This window comes from Cyrtonyx montezumae, unplaced genomic scaffold (genome assembly GCF_038088225.1).
Source record: "Cyrtonyx montezumae isolate F1298 unplaced genomic scaffold, pur_monq_1.0 scaffold_2, whole genome shotgun sequence".
In the NCBI taxonomy this organism is placed as follows: Eukaryota; Metazoa; Chordata; class Aves; order Galliformes; family Odontophoridae; genus Cyrtonyx; species Cyrtonyx montezumae.
In genome coordinates this window covers 57,143,675-57,167,201 of record NW_027071936.1, presented here as the reverse complement: position 1 = coordinate 57,167,201, position 23,527 = coordinate 57,143,675, and the positions used below count along the sequence as shown (strand labels likewise).

Sequence of the window (23,527 nt, the reverse complement as noted above, 5' to 3'; positions counted from 1 at the left end):
TCTAAATACTATGGATTAAAGGATGGTCTCTACTCTTTGTATCTTACTGAGAGTTCTTAAATGATTTTACAGGAAGGAGTACACAAAAGTACAAGAGCAGTGTAGTCAGCTTTCAGTTGCTGTGTGTTGCTTAGCTCAGCTACACTATGCCACAGATGCAGAGACCTCCTGTAGGCACCTGCTATGGCTCCCTGAACCATGAGGGCTTGAAGAAGAGTGGAAAGTCTTCTACTTGCTTAGGATCAGGTAAAAAATCATCAGGTGAGACTTGATCCACCCAGACATATTAGCTTCAGTCCAGTGCTGGCCTTGGCATACCTGAACTTCCAGTAGAGAATGTTTTGAATTCCTAAAACATACTTCCCACCTCTTAGGTTCTCAGGGATTTGCTAGTTTAGACATGCTGTTAGGTAACCAGAAAATAAATTGAATTCTCAGTGGTGCAATTACCATTAAGTATTGACGCTTTTTCATTTTTCTCTTTTGTATTTTAGAAGTATCATAAAAAAGCGAGATATTTAAGAGGAATTTGTGGTTAGTCTGGTAACCAAATGGCTATTTGAGTCCCTTAACCTGGAAACGCAGCATGGGAGAAGGCATGAAAATGCTTGCCTGCAAACATGGCAAACTGCTAATAGAAAGGAAACATGTCAAGCTAACATTACATATGGATAAATGAGCTACAGTTAGTCAGTGCACGTCATTGAGAGGAAGTGTGAATTTTTTGTTTAATATAGTAAAAACTAAAGCATAGTACAGCAGTGATAATTTTTGGGTTAAGGAAAGCGTCGTTAGCAACAGCGTATGCACTGCAGCAAAGTGGGAAAGATGAACAAGTTTACTATCTTTTTCATCTTTACAAGTGCTAGTCAGAAGAAAGATGGAAAACTTCTGAGTTGGGTTTTGGGTTAATTTAAGATAAGTAAGGCAGTGATTGGGTTGAGGTATTTATATTGAAAGCATCATATGTGTGTGACTGTTCTCTTCAGGAAAATAAAAGTTGTATCATGAACCAAACAGCTGAAACGATTCAAGGCAGAGGTGCTGTTGCTGCTCTTCTATTCATATCTTTCTATTTGTTTTAAGTTACTTCAATAAAATAACTCTATTTTGTACTTGTAATGAAATTAACATTAATTCAGTGGGGTTTTTTTTTGCGTGTATGTATTCACATTTATTAATGTAAGAGATATTGTGTGTGCCTGCAACTTAACATATGTATAGAAAAGGGTCTGTAGTGATGACTATTACATTGCTATTATCAATTGTTATCAATATATAAGTGATTTTTATACTTCACTGAAACTTTTTTCTTAAAGTTTCATCAAATGTAGATGATCTAGAAAAACTAGAAAGTCCAGAGAAGAATTCTGCCTTCATCCTTGCCTTCCCCTAACCCTACCTCAAAGCCATTCTTCACCATGGGCCATCTGTGTTTGATCTCTATGAATGGAAGCATATGGAAGGGTGACTTGGGCACAATGTCTCTGATGATGTTTCAAGAGATGTTCTAATACAACTCATCAAACAGCAGTCTGTACTGAAATTTTTCCTTTCTGTTTTCTTCCAACTTAAACACCTGCGTCATCCCATTTAGCATTTCAACTGTGAGAATATCAAGAATAAGAAATGTGTTACTAATTGGGTGACTAAAATCTATGCTGCCTACATAATGTTAGTTCTTCTTTGTGAAGTGTATGCCTCACATAGTCAAATTGATGTTCCATTTATTTCAGAATGAACACCTGTGTAACAGAATCAAACAGAGAGTCCACAGTATTTAGTTACATGACACTTTTTCCTCTGAAGTGGGACCACTGACAGATCTGTGTGCATGACAGATAGCATTCAGTGAATGAAGCAGCTGCTTAATTTTTGTCATTGCTGTTTACTGCACAGTCCCTCTGAAACCCTGCATGTTACAAATTCTTCCATTAATAAAAACTGCATAGTTGTCCTGAAAGATCTTGACATAGTTAAAAGTGACACAAGTTTGAATTAACTTACTGGAAGATATTAAGATCTTTCTGGCCTTCCCAGATCAGGAAGGAAATCTACATCAGAACAAATAATTGAAATTTATGAGCAGTCCAGACCAGTTTATTCACTTCAAATCTAATGATTTTTTTTTAATCTCATTTAATTGACTTAGCCAAGCCCTTGCCATACAGATCCTAATCACAAACTAATTTTACAAGCTTTGTAGACTGAAAAAAGATGAGAATTCTGAAGAAGTATGTTGTATCTGATCTGACTGTATTAATCCTGTAAACCACTCAATCTGTCAGACTTTAAGAATTCTAGTTTCCTTTTTATTTTTTATTTTGTGATGAAGTGGTAGGGTTGGAATTTGACTGAAGGACAGATGCAGGTGTTGGACTATAGAAAATAAAGTAACAGTTATGAAAAATAAAATTTGTGATTTTTTTTTCTTTTTACATGAGACTATAATACTCTTCCCAAATTCCATGAGTTAGGTGGCCAAGAAAATAACTTCATAGACTAAAGGAGATTGTATGATTCTAATAAATATACCACTAGTGGTTGACATTCTTGTTAACAAAATGGTTTCTATAGTAATTGCTGCAGATTGTCACTTCCTCTGGCATTTGGAATAGTACCAAGTGAATGTAACACTGATGCTGTGGGGGGACAAATCCTAATAGAGCTGCAGTAGATCCCTTGTATTAGTACGTTTTATGACTGAACAATGCAGTTCAATAACCATAGATGGTGTCTAAAAGCTAGTTCTTCCTACCACTTATTCTAAAGTGCTGCATGCATTTGCTCTTTTCTGTCCACCTGGAGACAAGTAAAAGTACACAAAGTGCATAGGCATGCTTAGGGATTTAAGTTGAAATGTGTCTGTGTGTCTGTTCTCTGATCTTAAAACATCTGTGAAGAGATTCAGCGTGTGTGATTTTTCACTAATAAAGAGAGTCAACATGGGCAAATGTGTATTGCTCAAATTTAAAAACAGAGCTTACATGAGTTTTAAAGGCTCTTTTCCTCTTACCTTCTTAGATGTGTGTTGCTTCTCCAGAAGACAGTGAAGAGAGGTTCCTCTTTAGCATATTGAAGAGAGGTTCCTCTTTAGCATATTGAATTGGGTATTCTCAAGTGAAGCAGACAATCTCAGTGGCTATATATTTTGTTTCCGTGTATGTCTGCATCTATTTTTGTTTCCACTTGAACTGAGACTGTACCCAGCAAGCTCATTGTCAAGTGAGAGCTGAAACAGTTTTAAGGGGAGGGGAAAATGCTTCAGATGAGAGAACAGCCACTCTTTGGCTGCCGGTATTAATCTGAGAGAAACAGAACTTTTTTTTTTTTTTTTTTTTTTTTTGCAGGTTTGTGGATATGCATGCAGCATGTCCTTAACTGGGGATGTTATAGAAACTTCCTTGCTTTATTTCTTTCTAGATGGATGAGATAAAAGGCAAAGATAGAGTGATTCTGGCCCTGGAGAAAGACCTCGGCATCCAGGCAGGGCATACCCAGAAACTTCTCCTTCAGAAAGAAGCTCTGGATGAGCAGCTTGTTCAAGTGAAGGAGGCAGAGCGGTACCATAGCAGCCCCAAGAGAGAACTTCCAGTGGGAGTGGGGGACATCACTGAGTTGATGGGAAGCCCGGTAAGAAAATCCTGTTTCCTTCCAATGACCAGCACAGAACAACTACTGCCTGTGTATTCACATTGGTTTTGTGGTTGTTTATAAATTACTAGAAGGGCTGGTTCACAATAAATGGCCTTGTGCTACATGTAGTGTTTTGCTCATGAGTAAGAAAATCCTCGGACCTCTTGAATTTCAAAGACTGTTGAAAAATAGGTGAATACAGAACTTTTAGAGCTTGAACGATAATCTTCAACCATGAACTTACTTGTTTTCTGTGACAAAAGCCAGCCTTTCTTTGTCTAGAGCCCTGCTTTTTTTTTTTTTCCTGAGTTACTTCATAATTATAGAAATTATGTGAGACCATACTTTTAAAAACTGTTCCAAGTGCTTTTAGTCTGTGTAATATGCACTAGACTTCTTCTAGATAATGGTTATTAATCTTGCTAGAATTTGTCAGTAATGGATTAATTATTTATATCTAGCTTTTTTTTTTTTTTTTTTATACTGTTAGATCTTTACATACATCTGTCAAGTAGACCCATTTCAGGTACGGTATCACGTAACATTTACACAGGATGTTGCTGTTTAGCCTTTCAGTTAATTAAAATAAGTTTTCGAAACATTGATGTAAAAGTCTATTTTAGATTTATACAATCTACTTGCTAAACCATGATTTTACATTTATGCATTGTAAAATATATTTTTAAAGATCATTTTATATATCTATATGTCTTTGATGCAAAGGAGCAGCATTTGGATGAACGAGATGTGAGGAGATTTCAGCTGAAAATCGCTGAACTGAATGCTGTAATAAGGAAGCTGGAAGACAGGAATACTCTCTTAGCAGATGAAAGAAATGAACTGGTAAATTAATTAGTAATAACACAGATGGTGACTGGGAGGACATTTTTTATGGTAAATGAATTAATGCTGGAAAGTCGGCGTTATAAATAATTTACAAATTAGACCTGGTTGGATGCAATCAATTATATATAAAGATAAGAGATTTTTATATGGATATTTATTTTGTTACCATAGACATGGATAGAATTTCTTTTGTTCCATAGAAATAAAGCTTTATAAATTTATTTTGGGGTCATTGTAACTGACTGTCAGTTTGACTGTGGCACTGCCTAATGATCTGTAAAACGTGCATAATCCATGTCCTTTAATTACTGTATTAATCTTTGTAATAGAAAAATTCAACAATAGTTTTGTGACATGCTTGTATTACCTGGGAGTTAAAAGTATTCTTGTTCTGGAGATGAGAAATCTCCCTTCCCCTTTCTCAAGGGAAATTTCTTATGTAGGTGAAATTATCCTAGGAGAATGATAGTAACTTATTAAAGAAATGATATGAATTTTAAGAATGAATTTTATTAGTCTGCATTGCTACTTAATTGCATGTAATGAGATTAATGGGAAAACTCCCATGGACTGCAATCCAAGGTGAGTTTTAATAATAAAAAATTGTCCTATTATAATTCCCTACTCCTAATGGCAGTAGAAAGAATTTTTTGTTTTAAGTAGAATTTTTCCTTCACGCAACCTGTGTTTGTGATTCTAAAGTAATGCTATTATGTACAGTGAGGGCACAATTTCTTTCCAGTAGTTTGAGTGCAGCATTGACCTCTTCTTTCTTTAGCAGACTTAGTTTTTCATTTAGAGATAAGAGGGCTTATTTTATAATAAAGGGACTCAATTTTATTGTAATATCTTGATGATTATCAAAACTAATTTTTGAAACCTTCCTGTCCAAAATCTTGGCTGAATCTAGATTAGTGAAGTTAACAGAACCATACTAGACTAAAACTGGATGAATTGAGAGCATAATCATGAATTAAAAACAACAACAAAAAAAATCACACAAAAAAACAGCTCTCCCCCAACAAATAACTATGTAAGAGCATGCTTTTTAACCTGGATACTGTTAGAAATTTTCACTACTTTGCCTGGATGCTGAGTAGTGTGCTTTTTTTTTTTTTTAATTGTCTACTAATTTTACCAGTACAGTTGCTTTTCTCTACTCTGTACTTACAAGAACATCATGCTTTCTTTCAAGGTTGCATTATGTAAAGACAAGATAATTCAGCCTCCTAATCCTTTCTGTGGACATAAGTCAGTCAAAACATCCCTGAAGAATGCTAAAGTACTGCAACATCTTTACTGCAGTCTCCCTCTAAATGGAAGGCATGTATGACTCAGTCAAAAGCTCTTCTTGATGCTTGACTTTGAGGTTTCAGAAACATAGTTTGGAAATGATATGGAGGAGATTTTGTCATATTTTGAGACAATACTATATAAAACCACTAATATAAATAGGCTCCTGTGGTTAACCACTGTGGGGAAAATATATATATTTTTAAATGAAAACTACTCAAGGGTCAATGAAACAAAAGTACTGAAATATGGAATAGCCACAAATATGTGAAAGAGCAGTAACTTGTTTCATTCAATTGCCTAACATAGTAAGACCACAGGAGCAAAATTGGGCAGCCTGGAAATGTCAACAGAATGCTGAGATTGAGTCTGTGACTTCTGGCTGCCTCTTGCATTGCTCTGTTTGCACTCTAGATATAGTTTTTTCTAATTAGAGGAGCAAGTGTTTACTAAAAGGTAGTTAAGTTAGTGAAAGATCATGATGCTATATATATTTGCTCACAAGAAATTTAGATACAACAAAATTAGTTGATCAAGAAATCAGTTTTACATATTTTCATAACTGTTTTGACAGAGCAAAATCCAAGGACCAAAACAATTTCTTTTCTGCTTGGGCTCTTAGTACTGAAGTCTATATCAGATGCTACTTAACAAAAGAACTAAACTTCCTAACGAATGAAAAAGGGAAGAGAAAGCCCACACATTTTTTTCTTTCCTACAACTATAAACTAAAGCACAGCTTAGGTTGTTCCTTTGCCATTTGCAGCTGAAACGTTCTCGGGAGACAGAAAGTCAGCTAAAGCCTTTGGTTGAAAAAAATAAGAGGATGAGCAAAAAAAATGACGATATGATGCAGTGCATCCAGAGAATGGAAGAAAAAATAAAAAATCTATCAAGGGAAAATGTAGAATTGGTAAGTAATAGTTTCTGATGCCTTGTTATAGGAGAACTCAGTTACTCTGAGGTGGAAATGCTTGTGAAGCTTTTTTTCTGATGGGCTCTTCAGAGTCTCAACAATGGGATGATATAACTGTCCAAGTTAGCCAATGCAGCTGAACATTCACATTCTAAGTACAGCATGGTGTTCCTTTGTGTCTTTATGTTGTATTGGTTTGCCCTACTAATAAGTAGATTAAAAATATATTTGAAAACTGTAAACGTACAACTAAAAAATCAGCTTTATAAAACAATTGTTTTTCTTTTTTTCTGATTAAAAGCCAAAACTGATATTATAATGTGCCAAAGGCTCTACTGTTGAGACTGTTGAGTCTGCTTGACTGCTAAATTTTTTCCAGACTATGTTCTTTGATTTTGTTCTAAAATATTTTATGCAAAGTACTAACACTAAGGCATACAGGTTATATATTTTGCCGGTGAAAGAGGCCTTATGCTGTAGTAGAATATGCACTGTTGAGTCTGAAGAATTCTTGGTTGCTACATCACACATCAGGATTTTCTTATCTTTATGGAAAGAAAATTTAAATATTCTTTGTGTTTAATAACAGATTTCATTTTTATTTTTGTAGAAAGAGAAGTTATCTGCACAACCAGTGCTGAAGAGGCACACATCTTTAAATGATCTTAGCAGCACACGGGATGAACAAGAAATTGAATTTCTTAGACTGCAAGTCAAAGAAAAGCAGCATGTTATTGATGATCTCACAGTGGTAATACTTCTCATCTCTGGTACACACATATATATGCATATACAATGGTAGGGAAGCTGAAGATTGGAGAACAATATTTTAACTCCAGTTGTAGTAATGGCACAGAACAATTTCTTTGTCATTGAATTGTTCTTGCTTATTTCCCAAGTAGTGAATGAATTTAATTGCAATGTATATGTGTTTATCAATTATGGACTGCTTATGCTAAGAGATGCATCAGTCCATTCACCTTTCTTTCAGAACTGATGGTCAGCAACTGAGGAAATTGGAAGAACACGTGCCAAAACTTAATAACTGAAACACATTGGGTATAGATTCTGCTGTAAATCCAACAAATCATTTGACCTAAAAGTTCTCCTAAAACAAAGGAACATACACGACGACAATAATTCCACCTAACTGAACTGCCCACGCTCTGTTTTTATAGCAAGCAGAAATATGTATGATTCATGTAACTGGAGGTAGCATATTTTAGTATTACAATAGCATACTGCTACCCTCTGACTGCAAAGACTAAAGATGATGCTCATAGACGTTTACATGGTCTGGGACTCACTTCAGCTGCACTAGAGATGTTGAGTGTTATTTTGGATGCTGGGATGCACCATTCTGGTACTGGCAGAAATTCTGTACCATCTCTGAGAGAATTGTGCATCTGGAGCAGCATCTGGAATCTGGACAGGCTGTTCTGTGACCTATCTAAAATAGTACTATGAAAGCTACATAATGATGCAACAAATTTGAGCTCACTCTGTCTAAGAGGTAAAGCAATCAGATCACTCAAAACAGAAAATAAAAATAGAAGATAAAAACTTGTAAAACAAGACGATGTGTTATGACTTGGTTTGGAACATTGTCTCTATTCTTGGCAGTTCATGTCAGATTTTGACCAAGGATTTCTCTTTGTAATCACGCCAAAGACGTCTGTGTGCATTGCCTAGTGTTACTGTGTCATCCAGACACAGATGCTGATTCACAGAGAAATGGTGCTTTACTTTCAAGCACAATTCTACAGACCAGGACTATCTCATGACATTAAATTCCCTATATATGCAGATATAACCTCACCTATATTTCACTTTGAAGTGGTATGACTCAGAAATTTGGGAAATACAACCTAACTTTGGTCATCTAGTATTAATTATTTTTAGAGCGAAAATAAAATGAATAAGCATTGTAAAATATTTCATTGATTACTTTGTATCCTATTTAGAGGTGCAGTTTCCCTGTAGAAACAAGAGAAATTGTAAACTAGTGTACTGCTTTGCTTGTCAGTGCAAACTAATTGATGCTTTGCCTTTAATATGAATGCAGTGCACTCTAATTCCATTTGTGCTTCAAATTACACCTCAGGAGAATACAAATGAATCATAAATATCAAGAATGACCCACCTGTCACACACTCGATTAACACAAAAGTCATCTTAACTCCAGCTGATTCCAATGTGATACATGCTGAAAAGAAAGGTAGTCTTCAGCAATAAGGCTGTTTGAATAGCTTTACATTGTCAATTCTAGAGTATCTTTGATGCTGTTGAAAACCTATCAACTTGAATTTTCACACAACTAGGGTTTCTTGGCCAGTTCTTAAAAGGAAAACAGTCAAGATAAACTCAGATGCTTACAAAATACACAAGTGATTCAGCAGCTAGTTTTTGCAGGAGATTTAGGAAGCATTTGTTTAATTCTGCAGTGATGGAAGAGGGTAGACAAGGAAAGACAGAAGAGGCTACCTTGAACAGCAGTTTGGGAAGCAGGAGACCTATTGTTAAAGCAGGGACTGTGACTTAACCCAGCTCTCTGAGGATGGAGCATTATTCTCCTACATCATCTAAAATACAGCTGTGTGTTTACAGTTTTAACTTAATGTTATATTGTCATACACTGTGAGATATCATCTTCAGTCTACCTTGACAGTCATTACTTTTCCAAATTTTGAAAGCTACATGTATTAGAGATGCCATATTTTTTTTCTGAATTATTTCTTATTTTCCAAAACTTATTTATTGGAACAATGTACTGATAAAGCTGAATTATTTTATTTTGATTTCTACTGTGAAATTGCTGTTTTGTTTCTGAACTGCATGTATAATAAATAACTCTGAATAGGGAAATACACAGTGAGCAATGACTGCCAGAGGGTAACTTGCAACTGCTATTATTCTTCTAAAAGTAGATGTAGAGCTAGATAGATCACCTGTCTCCCATACCATCACTTTCCCTCCCCACTCTCCACATTCTCTGTATTTCTTACATACATTTCAAATTTTTAAATTCAAGACAGCATTTCTGTTCTTGAATATTTTGAAACCTAGTATTTTTCATATTACAATCTTCTCACGTTATAACAGAGAAAACTATGATTTCGTCCCATAGCCATGTTAGAAACTAGACACAGGCTAAGGTAGACCTGATTTATCTTGGTGAATAAATGCCTTTGGATTTGAGAATTTTGCCTCATCATCCCTACAAATTAAGTGTAACATTGCATCTGACTGGTACTTATTTTTGCTTATCAACATGTGTCTTCAGGACAATTAAATACTGAAATATTGAAAGATAATTCTGTTTCCATAGAGAGCTTCTTGGTAAAAGAGTTAAATAAATTGCCAGAAATCTGTGTCCAATGTTTAACAAAGCCTTTTCTTGCCAACTTCCAATCAAGCATGTAAAATGTGTGGCTGAATGTTTTTCTGCTAAAGGGATAAAACTGCAGTACCATGTGGTGTGACAGCAACATGGTGTAGTCCAAGAGTATAAAGACATGGTCTTTGTATTGGCTTTACCTCAGCTTTTAAGTATAATTTATTTCTGTTAAGCATATCTAAGTATGCATATTTCAGAAGAAATCTACACCAAAATGTTACATTTTCTTTCTAGGAAAGGGAACGACTATTACGATCTAAAAAGCAGAAGAAGAAAATTCTGAAGCCTCAAAAGGTGAGCAACACTCATTTTCTGTGCATTCTGGTTGTTGTGAATAGCAATTGTTTCAAATACTACCTGAAATTTAAATGAATGGTAAAATTTCATGTAATTCTCCTATTTTCTCTAGTATTTATTAACTTTTTCTAAGGAGAATGTAGGAGCTGCAAGATTTGAACTCTCTGCAAGCTTGTTTTTAATGCATAAAAAATCATATTCTTAGTCATTGTGACCTAAATGTTTGAGTGGCTCGAGGCCTACATGATATGATGATTTAAAGTGTAATTTTACAGAAAATACACTCCTTTAAAGTACTTGCAGAAAGTTATAGCTTAATTGCAACTGAAAACTTTAACTCGTGCCAGGGATGAAATGATTTTTTCTGTAGATAAAAATAGAACAAAATCTGACTATTTTTCTCTAGTAACTATTTTGCTCTACGGTACAAAGGGAAAACAAATGAGAACTCAGAAATTGAGAGTTTTGTACCTTCAGTGCTTGTAGTACTGTTTTTAAAGTAATTGGTTTTGCTGAATACTGATTTATGTTTGCGAAGCTGAGCATTGACAGCTGGAACCTGTGAGGTTGGGAGATAGGATGAGAAAGTGAAGAGTAGAGAGATACTGTCATATACCTGATAACTAGACACATGCTTTTGTAAGTGGGTATTGCACTAGTTGTCTGTGTGTGCAGCATCATGTGTTCCTGATGACCTCCAGGTGGTGCTTTTTTTTTTTTTTTATAGCTCTGTGTTCTTTTACATATTCTGAAAGATTTATCCTGCTCTGTTCTCTGTGTTGGTGATAATTCTTTAAGTGGTGTTTCTAATAGTGATGTGTACTTGTCATGTGAAAGAAAAATTCAGACACAGTGATAAATCTTACATATCCTGTTCTTTTACATAATGTAAGGCTGATAAAGGCCAAAATTACAGTAAGCTGAACTATTTTTTCTTGTTGTACTGTACCTGGAAGTTTGTCTGTCGTGAACAAGTTTAAAATAGAACCTTATATATATGAAGGGTTACTCCGAAACTAATGCCTCCTATTTTGTTCTGTTGGCCCACAATGTCAGAGGCAGATGGTGGTACTGCAGTAGAGGGTGAACTTATTCCATTACATTAATTCCACGTGCAAGATGGCAGTAGAGAGGCAGTCTGACAGAATGGAGCCTGATATAGAAGTGTGGATAAAGCAAAGGTGTGGAACTGAATTCTTCCACATGCAAAAGTGTATTGCATGCCATTGAATATTATATGTGATTTTGGTATTGATGGCTGCCTTTGTGTAAAGGCAGAACTACAAAGCATAATTTTGAAAGGCATTAAAGTAAGCTAGACACACACAGCTAATCTGTTGTTATATCTTAGTGTCAAATCACATAACTAAGTTTGCTCTTTTGATTTACAGTTTAAGATCAAATTGTTATTCCTCACTCTCTGATTCTCTTAGAAATATATTGAGTTAAAGGTGGAGTTGAGAGTTTAACAAAAACTATAAAAACCACCACCACCAAAACACCCAGCAGTTCCTTCTCCCTCTCTCTCCACCATCCAAAACCTTCTAACATCCAACCATCTTCTTTCCCCTGTTGCCAAATAACAATGTAATTGTTGTAGATAATTTTAACATTTTATACCTTATTTTTTAATCATTGTTATAAGCCAAAGAAATTCTGTTTCGTTACTTTATTATATAGAGTGAATAGCTTGAATCTACATAGGCATCTATAATGAAAAGCTATATCATTTAAAATCTTCTCAAAGTTCTTCTGCAAAATGTGCTTTGTCTTAGTTATGCATGAGTAGATTGTTAGTTTAGCAGGAATTTAAAACGTTATTTCAGGTTGGAAGTCTTTTCTTGCAGGTCACATTTCATGAATGGAGAATTAAAATGGTTTGAGATAGTCTAGTTAGGTTCTAAATCAAAGAAGATAAATCAAAATTCTCAAGGCTATATAATTTGGCTGCTCTTTTTTACTTACTAAATCTATGTAGAATGGACTTTAATTCAGATGTCCTATGGGGATTGTACCATCTCAATTTTTACAGCCTGTCTCAGAAATCAGGTTGAAAATTGTACAACTCATCAAACCAAATGCTACATCAGACACCACTAACAGTGGTGAGATATAGACATGTCAGTCTGAGCAGTACATTATGGAGTAGTAATGTTAAGTTTTGATTGTTCTCCTCTGGAGGCAGGTACCTTAACAGGCCATATAAGTTTTTTTCTTGCAAAATATCTCTCGCTGGACTATTATTCCAGTCTAGGATGAGTTACTTTCTATAGAGACATGAACAGTGCAAGTGTACTTCTGTCTATGATCCGTGAGAGATTTTTATATCCTACAGATGGTAACCTATATGTAACGTTAGAAGAAATCATGGCTATATCTGTCTTGCCAACCACTCAGAAGGAGAAAGGACTGGAGAAGGAGAAATCCGTGGAGGCATTCAAGGCCGGATTGGATGAGACTTTTGGTATCCTGGTCTAGTGGTTGGCAACCCTGCCTATGGTAGGGGGTTAAAACTGGTCTTCCAAGCTTCCCAAACCACTCCATGATTAAATGATTTTCTTTTACACCTGTACTGTTGCAGTTTTTCCTGAAAGGGTACTTTTATCATCCAGCTTCCTTAATTTTCACGATACTCTGATCAGATAATGTCCAGTATGTGTGGACATTTCTATCACAAGTATTTTCCTAACAGGTGTTCCTGTTAGGTAGAACAAAATCCAAGCCATACATTTGTCAGTCTCTAAGATTTGTGTGAATGATTTGTCAGGCTAATCTGATAGCCTTTGTAGCCCTATTGTGTCCAAATAATGTTTTGTTCAGCTGCAAAGCTTTTGAAAGTCCCAAGGATTTAAACATTTTACAATTTAAACATATTTTACAACTAAATGTTTATGTTATTTCTGAAGCACGGTAAGTGCTCTTGGTTACTGTTGCTAATGTAGCTTTAAGTGTGATCTCTTTTAATTGCCAAGGGAGATAGGTGTCGGTAGAACAGTGCTGGCAACCCCTTGAGGAAAGGAGCAGCATAGTGGGATGGGGCTTTACAACCTCTGTTGTCTGCACAGCTCTTAGAGAAGTAATATAATGATTGTGGATATTCAGGTACTGTAGGATATTTTTTTATGAAGTGAAGCAGCCTAAGCAAATAGAGATTTATTTTTAATGTGCCAGGTGTGAATCTTCCTTTCCTTCGCTTTTCAAAGGTTTTTTTTTTTCAAGTGCCATGTTTTTTCTTTTGTTTGTTTTTGTTTTTTTGGGATATGTTTCCTTTTTATCCTTGCTTTGTCTCCCAAAGCCCCCTGTTTTTGAATTGAAATAACCAAGATAATCTGTTGAAACAGTATTGGTCTTCGTTTGTTTGTTTTGCACACACAGAATGGAACTCTGTGATTCCACGATTTATGATGTTATGCTTTTAAAAATAAAGCATTATTGTCCAGTTCCCTTGGAAACCTCAGGTCTCTACAGACTTGGTTTTTCACTTAAACTTTAAGAAATAAGGAGCATTCACAACCGGGGAAAGCCTGCACTCTGTCGTGATGGAGTTCATATTCCTTGTACTGTATTTTTCTTTTTTCATCTGCCTCTGTGCTTTGGTGTGCCTGTATTTTTCTGGCTGCCAAGAAATGACATATAAGCATGAAGGTAAGAAGTTGCTGATTAGTACGTCTGATTGCATTACAGGGAAATTAATCCTGGATAGTTTTCATCATGTTAGATTAATTTATTGAAAAATTAGATATTTAACTGTGAAGTAACTGCTTTGGGAAATGAGAAATCAGATTACCATTAAAAATGTGAGAGTATTATGTCTTATTTCATAACATTCTTAACTTTTACATTTACTGAGTGTTATACTTCAGCAGAAGCCTTAATACTTGAGTTACAACAGCCTAATGCATAATTTTACTTCAAAATTTTGTGTAAGGATTAATATAAATTCATGTGAAAAATAATTGCCATCAAATATATTATAGTAGTCAGAGGAAATGAGAATTCAAATCAGATTTTTTCAGCAACTCACATGACTTTTCTCAGTTATGATTTAGAAGTAAAATTGAATATACAAATCAATATATAAGCATAATTTGTTGAGGACTTTCCTGCTTTTTAAGAAAAGCTTGAATGAATCTTCAGTGAAAATCATATGGTTGCCAAAATCCAGTGAGTATTGTACATGAGCATATATTTTTTTTCAAAACCCACTGTGATTCAACACTTAGGCTATATGTAGAATCTCCCTAGAAGGCAGTGTCACAGGGAAGTGTTTGTCATCAGTGCCTATGGCAGTTCTGCTTGGCTTTCAGTGCTAGGAACACAGCGCTTCCTAAAGGATACAGTGAATAGTAATGGGTTTTTACAGGCTTTTATACAACAACTGCACTCCTTTTCCTGTGAATGTATCCAACAGTAATGCTAGTGGGTCAGTAGCTTACAAAAATAAGATTGGCTTCTAAAGATTGGTCAGAAGCTTCTGGCAACCTATGCGACACCATAACCACCTCTCCATTTCAGCTACCTGAATGCAGGTGTAGTGAGTTTGGGGTCAGCCTCTTCTCTTGAGTAACTAAGTGATAGGATTAGAGGGAATGGCTTCAAGTTGTGCTGGGGGAGATTCAGACTGGATGTTAGGAAATAATTCTCCAAAAGAGTGGTCAGGCACTGGAATGGGCTGCCCAGGGAAGTGGTGGAGTCACCAACAGTGGGGGTGTTCAATGAAATTTTAGATGTTGTGTTGAAGAACATGATTTAGTGAGAACTATTGGTGATAATCTGGTCAGTCTTTTCCAATCTTGGTGATTCTGTGATCAAATGTATCTGTATATCCATGGATGGATGTGGAACTGTATTTCCACAATTTGGGGAAGGTGACTGGATGCGTAACATCCTTTCTGGAGCTTTTAGTAAAACCAGTTAGCTTATAATTCAGTTTTAATTGTATTTTTAATTATTATGAATTATTATGTGGTTGTCTCATCTCAAGGAAGGCAGTGGCTTAGGACGTGGCCTCGAGACTGTCTTCAGTAGCATGAGTGGTATCAGCTGTATGTGAAACAATTATGGAGTTGTTTAGCTAACAAATGAGTTAGACCTGGTGGATTGTTGGTAACCTGGTGAGCTGGACCATGGAGGATTAGAGCTGCAGGCTGTAAATACAGTGTGTGTGTAAATGCAAGCACCAGCATACCCCTACTGGCTTGATTCTACTGAACTGCTTAATTCAAGATAGAGAATTCTGATTGTTAATTTGAGTTATGTTGAGCCAAAAGAGTGTACATTATGGAGCGTTATGAGAAAGTGGAAATAGTGCTTTTCAGACCTATGGGAGGAACATATAAGGTTTGACAAGTCTAGATCATTGGAAAGTAAATGTTTGGTATTCATTGTGAGGTAGGGTTAAAAAAAATAATAGTTTAAAAAGAAAAGATAGGTTAAAAATAAATAAATAAAAAGCCTTTCAGTATCTTGAAAGAAATCGATAGCCTACAATTCCACTCACTAAGCCAAATTCACTTTGCTGAGATATAAGCAAAGAATTCTGATTTTGTGAACTAATAGTGACTGTTTTTCATTCTTTAGGCTTATTTATTGAGCAGGGCTGTTATCTATTCACATACAGCCTGTATTTTATAGTTACTGCTTTGTTGTTGTGGCGGTGGTGGCTATTTTAAAATCACAGCATCTGTGATTCAATGTCAAGCAGTGCCAAAAAATGCAGAGACTAGAAAGCAGACTTTTCTTCACCTTCGTGAAGACACCTCTCTGTCTATTGTGCTTCATAACATGACTTAATTTTTCTAGCAGTATGCATCTTTATGTTAATTTACTTGGTTTTACTCCTTTGAGTTTCTGTGCATTACCAGAACACTTGCATAGTGTAAAATGATACCCTTCATTCATCTTCGTTAATAATAGTGAAATTCTGATGTTATTTTGGAAGGAGCAATATTCGAAAAACTGTATTTCTAGCTGAACTTTAAAACAATATTTTCATATTTTTGAACAGCAAAATCTTCTGTAGACATTTGCTGCTTCCTGAACATGAATTTGGAAAAGGTTATTTTAGAATGTTGAAAAGATTATTGCAGTCACTAATAGTACCGTACTATTTTACATACATTTACCATACTGATCAGACATTCATAATTTTAAGTAGAATTTTACAAAAAATATATATTTTTTCTTATTCTTTTTTTTTTTTTAAGTTATATGAATGGCTACTTTTATTCTACACATTTCTTTGGAATATTTTTGGGTTTTTTTTTGAAACCTTATATGTTACATTCTGTTGGTTTGGTTACTTCTCAGTAGATACTGCAGTCCTCCATTGTGAATCTTGACAGATCTCTATGGCTTTGGTAATCAGTTTGTAGCTTTGTGCTACAGCATTAATTTATTGACAGTTTCTCATGACTGTTTGGAGGTCAGTCTTCGCATCTACTTAAGCAGATGATGCTAGAAAAGTAACTAATTCAATGGAACAAGAGTTTACACAGGAGCCACTTTTCCTCCTGAGTGATCAGAGAAGAACTTCACTGCTGTTTACGGGGTCATTGGGGTTTTCTAACTGTTCTGCTAATAACTGAAGGAAACTAACTTTTCAGAGACATGTTGTGGAGACATTTTTTGGATTTGATGAAGAATCCTTAGATTCAGAAACATCATCTGTAACTTCATATAACACAGATAAAACAGACAGGACGCCAGCAACACCAGAGGAAGATTTGGAAGATGTAAGTAGCAGGTGATTTGTTCTTAACAGACTCTAAGTGCAACTATTTTTCAACTACTCTGCCACAAGAACTACATAAGATATGGCAGAGAATTGTTTGGCTTTGTTTCAAGTCCAGTTTGAAACCCCACAGTCCCTGTAATATAACGAATGTTAAGATTCTGCCTGACAGATTTGTTTGATACTGAGCTGAGAAACAAAACTGTGCTTTTCTTTTGACCAGTAAGAAAGAGTTCAAGAAATGAATAGATGTGTTGCTTTGCCAGAAACCAAGTTCCTAGACAATGGTTTGCCTTTAGACTTTATAGTTTATTTGACTTTTAAGACAACCATGTTTTTCTTCCTGTTTTTGACATACTGAGAGAAGCTTTTGTAATTCATTAAGGCTGTAGTGACCATAGGGAGTAAATACCTCCTGTCACATTTTGTTTAAGCTCTATAAGACAGATTGCAGTTGGCCTACTTCAGAAGATTGCAGGGCTGAGCACAAAGCATGAATTAGATACTCTTTCATCTTTCTATCCTTTTTGCTAGGTTATGTGTCACATTTTCACTCACAACAGGCTTCCTATTTTTCTAGCCTTAATATCTAATAATATTTTAATCTCTTTTCCTTGTAGCCTGACTTCCAAGAGCAAAAATTATTAAAGTAAAGGACATTTTTGCCCTCAGCACTATAGAAAAAATCTTGATATCGTTGATATCAGTTGTTCAAAATTCTAAGCAACTGAAGACATTAATGTTATTTCCTGTTTAAAAAAACAAAAACAAGCCCATCTTAATTCTGTTGAGTTGTAACTGCTGTGTTAGTGTGCTTGTGCTGCTAAAGAGCTTTACACTGGTGTGGTAGCGACAGAGTAATGGAGCCATGGACTGCATGGCAAGTAGGATTTATACCTTGTGGCACTGGAAGTGATGAAGAGAAGTGATGAACCAAACTGTTTCCCTTCATGTTCTCTCAGTCAGTTTCTTGCCGTTTCTATGTATTACTGCTTTATAAAAGCAGCTTATGCTGTTCTTCAATTATAAGGTAAATGTGATTGCTGATCTCCACATTTCTTTCATTTTTAAATCATCTTTCCTTCCACTTCTACCCACGTCATTTTTTAAGGCCTTTTTGAACTTTGAGCAGAGTTGTGTTACTTGTTATGCATGTCTATACATACAAAAATATGTGTTCTTAGTGTTACATACATACACCTCTTTTTCCTCTTCACTAAGAGCACACCTAAAGAAGAAGCTGAACTAAGATTCTGCCAGCTAACAAGAGAGTATCAAGCTTTGCAAAGAGCATATGCATTGCTTCAAGAACAAGTTGGTGGGACCCTGGATGCAGAGAGAGAAGCAAGGGTAATTATTTTAACTGCAATTTCTTTTATCTCTGAAATATTTGAAAAAACTGAACAAATTTTGAATCACAGGAGACATCTTTACAGGTCAGTAAAACACATAGTACAAAATTCTTGAGGATAAAAGGATAATATCAGTAAGGCAACCATTAAGATCCTCCTGGTGCATTCAGAACAAAATATAATGATCTTTCAGTTCAACATGAACAATGTGTAAAAGATTTCATTAGTAAAATGCTGTTATTGTGAATGATATTCCAGAAGAACTTGCACTTTGGATAGCAATATGATGGATTTGAAGTGCTTAAGAGAATAAGTTGTAACAAGTCCCATATTATTTTTAATGCAACAATATATTATAAATCTGCTCTCTCTGGGCAGCCCATTCCAGAATCTGACTGCTCCTTTGGAGAAGAAATTTTTCCTAATAAGATCTCAAGATAAGTTTTAAAAAGAATGTACAATATCTGCAGAAAAGTTTTCATCTTTTTTTTTCAAGCTTGTTTGAAATGGCTCTCAGCCAAACTTAACTTTTTTTTTTTCCCTGTAAAATACAGTTCTTTCCATAGCATAATTCTTGCTGTACAGCTTTATTTAAATGCTCTCAGCTTCATAAAAAAGCTCATTCATGTTTAGGACCCAATGTAGGAAGTTCAGCTAGGAAAAGTAACAGGGACTTCAGAGATCCTTTCTCAGTCTAGTTGTAGATGTTGGGACAGAACTGGGTGGTGTAACACCATAGGCTTGGTACCTTGCCTGTCACCACATTTTTGTTTAGTGGTGCGTCAACACTACTACAGCTACTATTAAATTATGATTTCAGAGGCACTGATGCACTTGGAAATTTTGCAAGATCATTGCCTATTTCCTCCTGCCTCCATGGGAAGGAAGACAGTGTTATGAATATTTTTGTAATAGCTTTTTAAAATTATCTTTTGCAAAGTGATTACTCCATTGACATTTTTGAGAGTATCCAAAGGTTTTCAGAAGGTAGCTTTTTGCATGATTAGTTTTGCAGGGCCCACTGTTCTGGTGTGATGAATATTTGCTGGTACTTTTGGATGAGGCTTAAGGTAAACAGTAATGACATCAAGGTGGAGAAGGAAATCCTCTTGGGAATTTTTGAACTGCTTATGTGGAAAAAGTAGCTGAAGTTGGGTAGGAAGAACAATGTGGTAGCTTAAGGAGCCTCAGTTACTGCAAATCTCCAGACATCTTTTGTTTTGTACATTTTTTGTTTGTTCACTTGTATGATTCAGTCCCTTTTAGGGCATCTCTGAACCTGGTGGGTAGATGGTTTAACAATTGTACAGAAAGAGGAGAATGCAGTGGTGTATGCTATTTAAAGGACAAATGCATTATTTGGAGTCAGTATGCTTTATTTTCATATGGCTCTTGAAATCTGGTATTGCACACTTGTTATGAACTTAATCATACTTACTGCAATTCTGTCCTGCACTTTTTTCCCTAACTGTCTTGTATTGTAAAAGCTTATGAATAGCTTTCTATGAAGAGCTCTTTTAGTTCCTAACATTATTTTGTCACAGAATATATATAGACTAGAGATGTCAAACTAGGAATGAAAAATGCTCTTAAATTGATGGCTTTAAATGCTTTTGAGTTTATTAAAGAGTATTTATTTTAATGAAAAGCATTAAAAGCTGATTGGATGATCCACAAGAGAGTAACTTTGATTCCATATGCAATTAAACATATGTATCTGTATAGATGCACGTGCATATGTATACACTTTGTAATACAATTTTCTTTTTTTCCCCAGACTCGTGAGCAACTGCAAGCTGATCTTCTTCGATGTCAGGCAAAAATTGAAGACCTGGAGAAAGCTCTAATTGAGAAAGGACAGGTAAAAGGCTCTCTTAATGTCCTCTACAACATCATTTTCTCCCTTGCATGCAGTGGTGCCCTTGCCATCTTCATAGCTTGCTGGTGTGTTAATGTGTCTGATGCAGCTTAATTCCTACTCCAGCAGTGGATTATTTGAAGGAAATTGGTAAATGTGCTAACCACCAAAGGTTCATTTTCTAAAACATAATACACCCAGTGTAATACAAAAACATCCACACATATACATGCATTCTAATTCTGTTCCTACCATCACTCAGTACAGGTTTTCTTCTCTTTTCTGTCCCATCTTTGCTATAAATTCAAAAAAGATAAGTAATAGTCATCATATTAGAATATTTTTGGTGTGTAACACAGGAAAATTTAGAAATTTTTCTTAACTTTTCCATATTCTGGAACAATGAACTGCTGAGTGTATCTGACCATTGGAAGCTGTGTAAGCTCTTCTGAGCTTCAGTTCTTGGATGACACAGCTGCTTTCAAATTCCCACAACATTACACAGTGTAAAATTTGGCTTCAGTATACCTTGTAAATAACTAGTAAAGATCTGGCTGGTGATGCATATTTAATAATACCTAGTCTTCCTGACAATCTTGGTTAGAGAGTGAATTGTGGATTTAAAAGATGTTCACTTGCATAACTACTAGAACAGACTGAGAAAATTGGATGTTATCATTTATTTATTGTTTAAAACACAAATATTAAGATTACAGGTCGCATATGGCAATAAAATTGGATATATTTATCTATAGATACACATTTCAAAGACTAGTAATGCTAGAGCACCAAGTGAAAGCAACATACAAACCATGTCAGGTGAATGCTATTGATATTTTTATAGTTTCCATATAGTTTATAGTTCTGTGTAAGATAACTTTCTTTAAGTTTCTGTATAAGTTTGCACATATTGGAATCGTATTTAAATTGAAGACAAAAACTGTTAAAAAATTGTTTGTGCTCACTTCCACACCAACTGCAATTTGATTAGTAAATTCTATGTAAATAAAATATTACTAAAGAAAAGAACATGTAATCAATCTAAAAATGATGACTCATTGAGGTTTTGGAAGAATAATTGGAACTGAAAACCTCATGAGGATCGACTGCTGACATTTTCATGCGTTGATGATGATGGTGATGTAGGCAAACCACTGTAATTGAAAATAACAACAAAATAATTGACTACTGAAGTGCAAAATGCAAGCAGTGTGTATATAAATATGACAAGTGAAAATGGATACACAGACAAGAAATTACTTCTGGAACTTCTGTTTTTGAATGACAATATGGAAAATATATGTCTAGAAATTAGTATTTAGGTAGTTTATTACGTTATGGGACACTTAACCACATTTATGACATTTTAGTTTTCTTAATAATCCTGAGAAGGCCAACAGGGATATGACATTGAGCATTACAATAGTGTTCTTATTGGGCTAGTTTGTACCCTGAATATTAGCTTTTCACAGTTGTCACAGTGTCTACCTGAAAGCTGAAGAACCTACTTAGTTTTCCTAATCTGTTAGTCTTTATATTCAACAAAATAAATGATTGTGATAATCAACTGACTTCTTTGTGCCCTATGTCATTTTTTAAAATTACTTTATCATCTAGGAGTACATAATAATGCTGACTGTTTAGTAATACTTGTGAAATGTTCATTTGGAGAACCAGTCCATAAAACATTTTCATAAAGGAAGCAATGAATTATAAGATTCTAGGGTGTTATTGCAGGAAATTATAGTCTGACATTACAACTGTATGAAACAGAAGCTGCAAGGACTTGAACAGTTCTCTTGATATCAAATTCAGTCCAGAACATAGAAATTTTCCAAAATTAAGTTAAAAGATAATTTCTTTTACTATGTCATTCATTTATTTTATTTCAAAAGTTCTTGACAAATACTATGCTTTTCAGTACTAATCTTAGTACAGTATTCTTGGTTAGTTGCTTTTAACTTGATAACCTGATTTCATTGTTTTCTACTGCAGCATCGATGTGCAAACACCTTGCTGAGTAAAAGTATCAGCCTTAATACTTTAGCAAAAAGATTTAGAATTTAAACAAATTGTCTTATTTACCTAGGAAATAAAATCTTATAGCACAATGAGCTAGGGTTGTGTAAATACTTTTCTCTATGGAGTGAAGTAGAGTGAATTTGGATGTTAAAATCCATTAGGTGTGAACATCCAACTTTGTTTTTGTAATTTGGATCTTTTAAGCAATACATGATGAGGGCTTTTGGAAACATGACAAAACCTAAAAGCAAAGATCAGCTTTGGAACAAATGATCAAATAGAAAGTTTTCAATTGGAGAATATCTTACATCACCTCCCTTCCTACATAGTCTTGAATTTGTTGACACAAACACTGTGTATAAGCCTGATTCTCATACTTCTAGTGGAGAGCAATTGACTATATATCTCCAAAACTTATTTTCGTTCCTTTTGTGTAATAATTTTTCATCTCTTTGTCCATTTGGATTTATGTTACGAAACTCAAAATCAGATGATTTTGCAAGAAAGTTCCCAGCTCCTTGCACTGGAAAAGAAATAGTTTTGAATTAAGCTAAGTTGAATAAATAAATGTTTTTAACATACAGAACATCATATACATGTGTTTACCCATAGTTGCTATATGTAAATCTTCTAAAGAAAATTTAGATGGAACAAATTAGGAAATGAGAGACTAAGCTTCAGGAAAACAAAAAGCAACTTTTATTTTCTCTACGGCTTTCATTTCTGTCTTTGAAATACTTATGATAGTTTTGTTCTTTAGTGTGTGATCATTTCTTTATGTGAGTGTGCAATGGTCATGAATTTTCTAATTGTACTTATTTGTCTTATTCAACAAGATATATGTAATTAAATTCTCCTCTTCCTCACAGGATTCAAAATGGGTAGAAGAGAAGCAGTTACTAATCAGAACAAATCAGGAGTTACTAGAGAAGGTATATGTTCAGAATCTGGCAATTTTTTCACAATTTTTGTGGTTTGTCTTAAAGTGAATGGTAAAAGGAAATGAATGTACTTATTATGGGGACATCAGTGTAAACATTGTGTGCACCATTTATCTCCAAAACCAGAAATTCTTATTTTCTCCAATTAACGTACTAGTGTACTTCTGTATTCTCTGGGAATGAAAACTGCTCTTTATTGTGATACTACATGTTGCATAACTCACAGGAGGACCCAA

General features: G+C 34.9%; 2 protein-coding genes across 11 annotated transcripts in view; both read left to right on the top strand.

Annotated features, from left to right (window-relative positions):
* Positions 1–23,527, top strand: part of JAKMIP1 (janus kinase and microtubule interacting protein 1) — an 88,688-nt gene that overhangs the window by 31,195 nt on the left and 33,966 nt on the right. For 7 of the 10 annotated variants that reach the window (XM_065735801.1, XM_065735807.1, XM_065735806.1 and 4 more), the window contains exons 4-13: positions 3,424–3,633; positions 4,360–4,479; positions 5,678–5,809; positions 6,542–6,688; positions 7,302–7,442; positions 10,323–10,382; positions 16,991–17,119; positions 18,340–18,468; positions 20,248–20,331; positions 23,220–23,282. In XM_065735801.1, coding sequence (XP_065591873.1) covers positions 3,424–3,633; positions 4,360–4,479; positions 5,678–5,809; positions 6,542–6,688; positions 7,302–7,442; positions 10,323–10,382; positions 16,991–17,119; positions 18,340–18,468; positions 20,248–20,331; positions 23,220–23,282 — 1,215 coding nt within the window. The remainder of the gene's footprint in view (positions 1–3,423; positions 3,634–4,359; positions 4,480–5,677; positions 5,810–6,541; positions 6,689–7,301; positions 7,443–10,322; positions 10,383–16,990; positions 17,120–18,339; positions 18,469–20,247; positions 20,332–23,219; positions 23,283–23,527) is intronic. The other 3 variants (XM_065735809.1, XM_065735811.1, XM_065735810.1) reach the window with 1 other exon arrangement.
* On the top strand, positions 13,774–14,188 carry LOC136048266 (uncharacterized). The gene has a single exon (XM_065735826.1). The coding sequence runs from the start codon at positions 13,925–13,927 to the stop codon at positions 14,114–14,116; it is 192 nt and encodes a 63-aa protein (XP_065591898.1). The 5' UTR covers positions 13,774–13,924; the 3' UTR covers positions 14,117–14,188.

What these genes read in the sequence shown, in the direction of transcription:
- LOC136048266 (XM_065735826.1), top strand. Translation starts at nt 13,925, where the DNA reads ATGGAGTTCATATTCCTTGTACTGTATTTTTCTTTTTTCATCTGCCTC.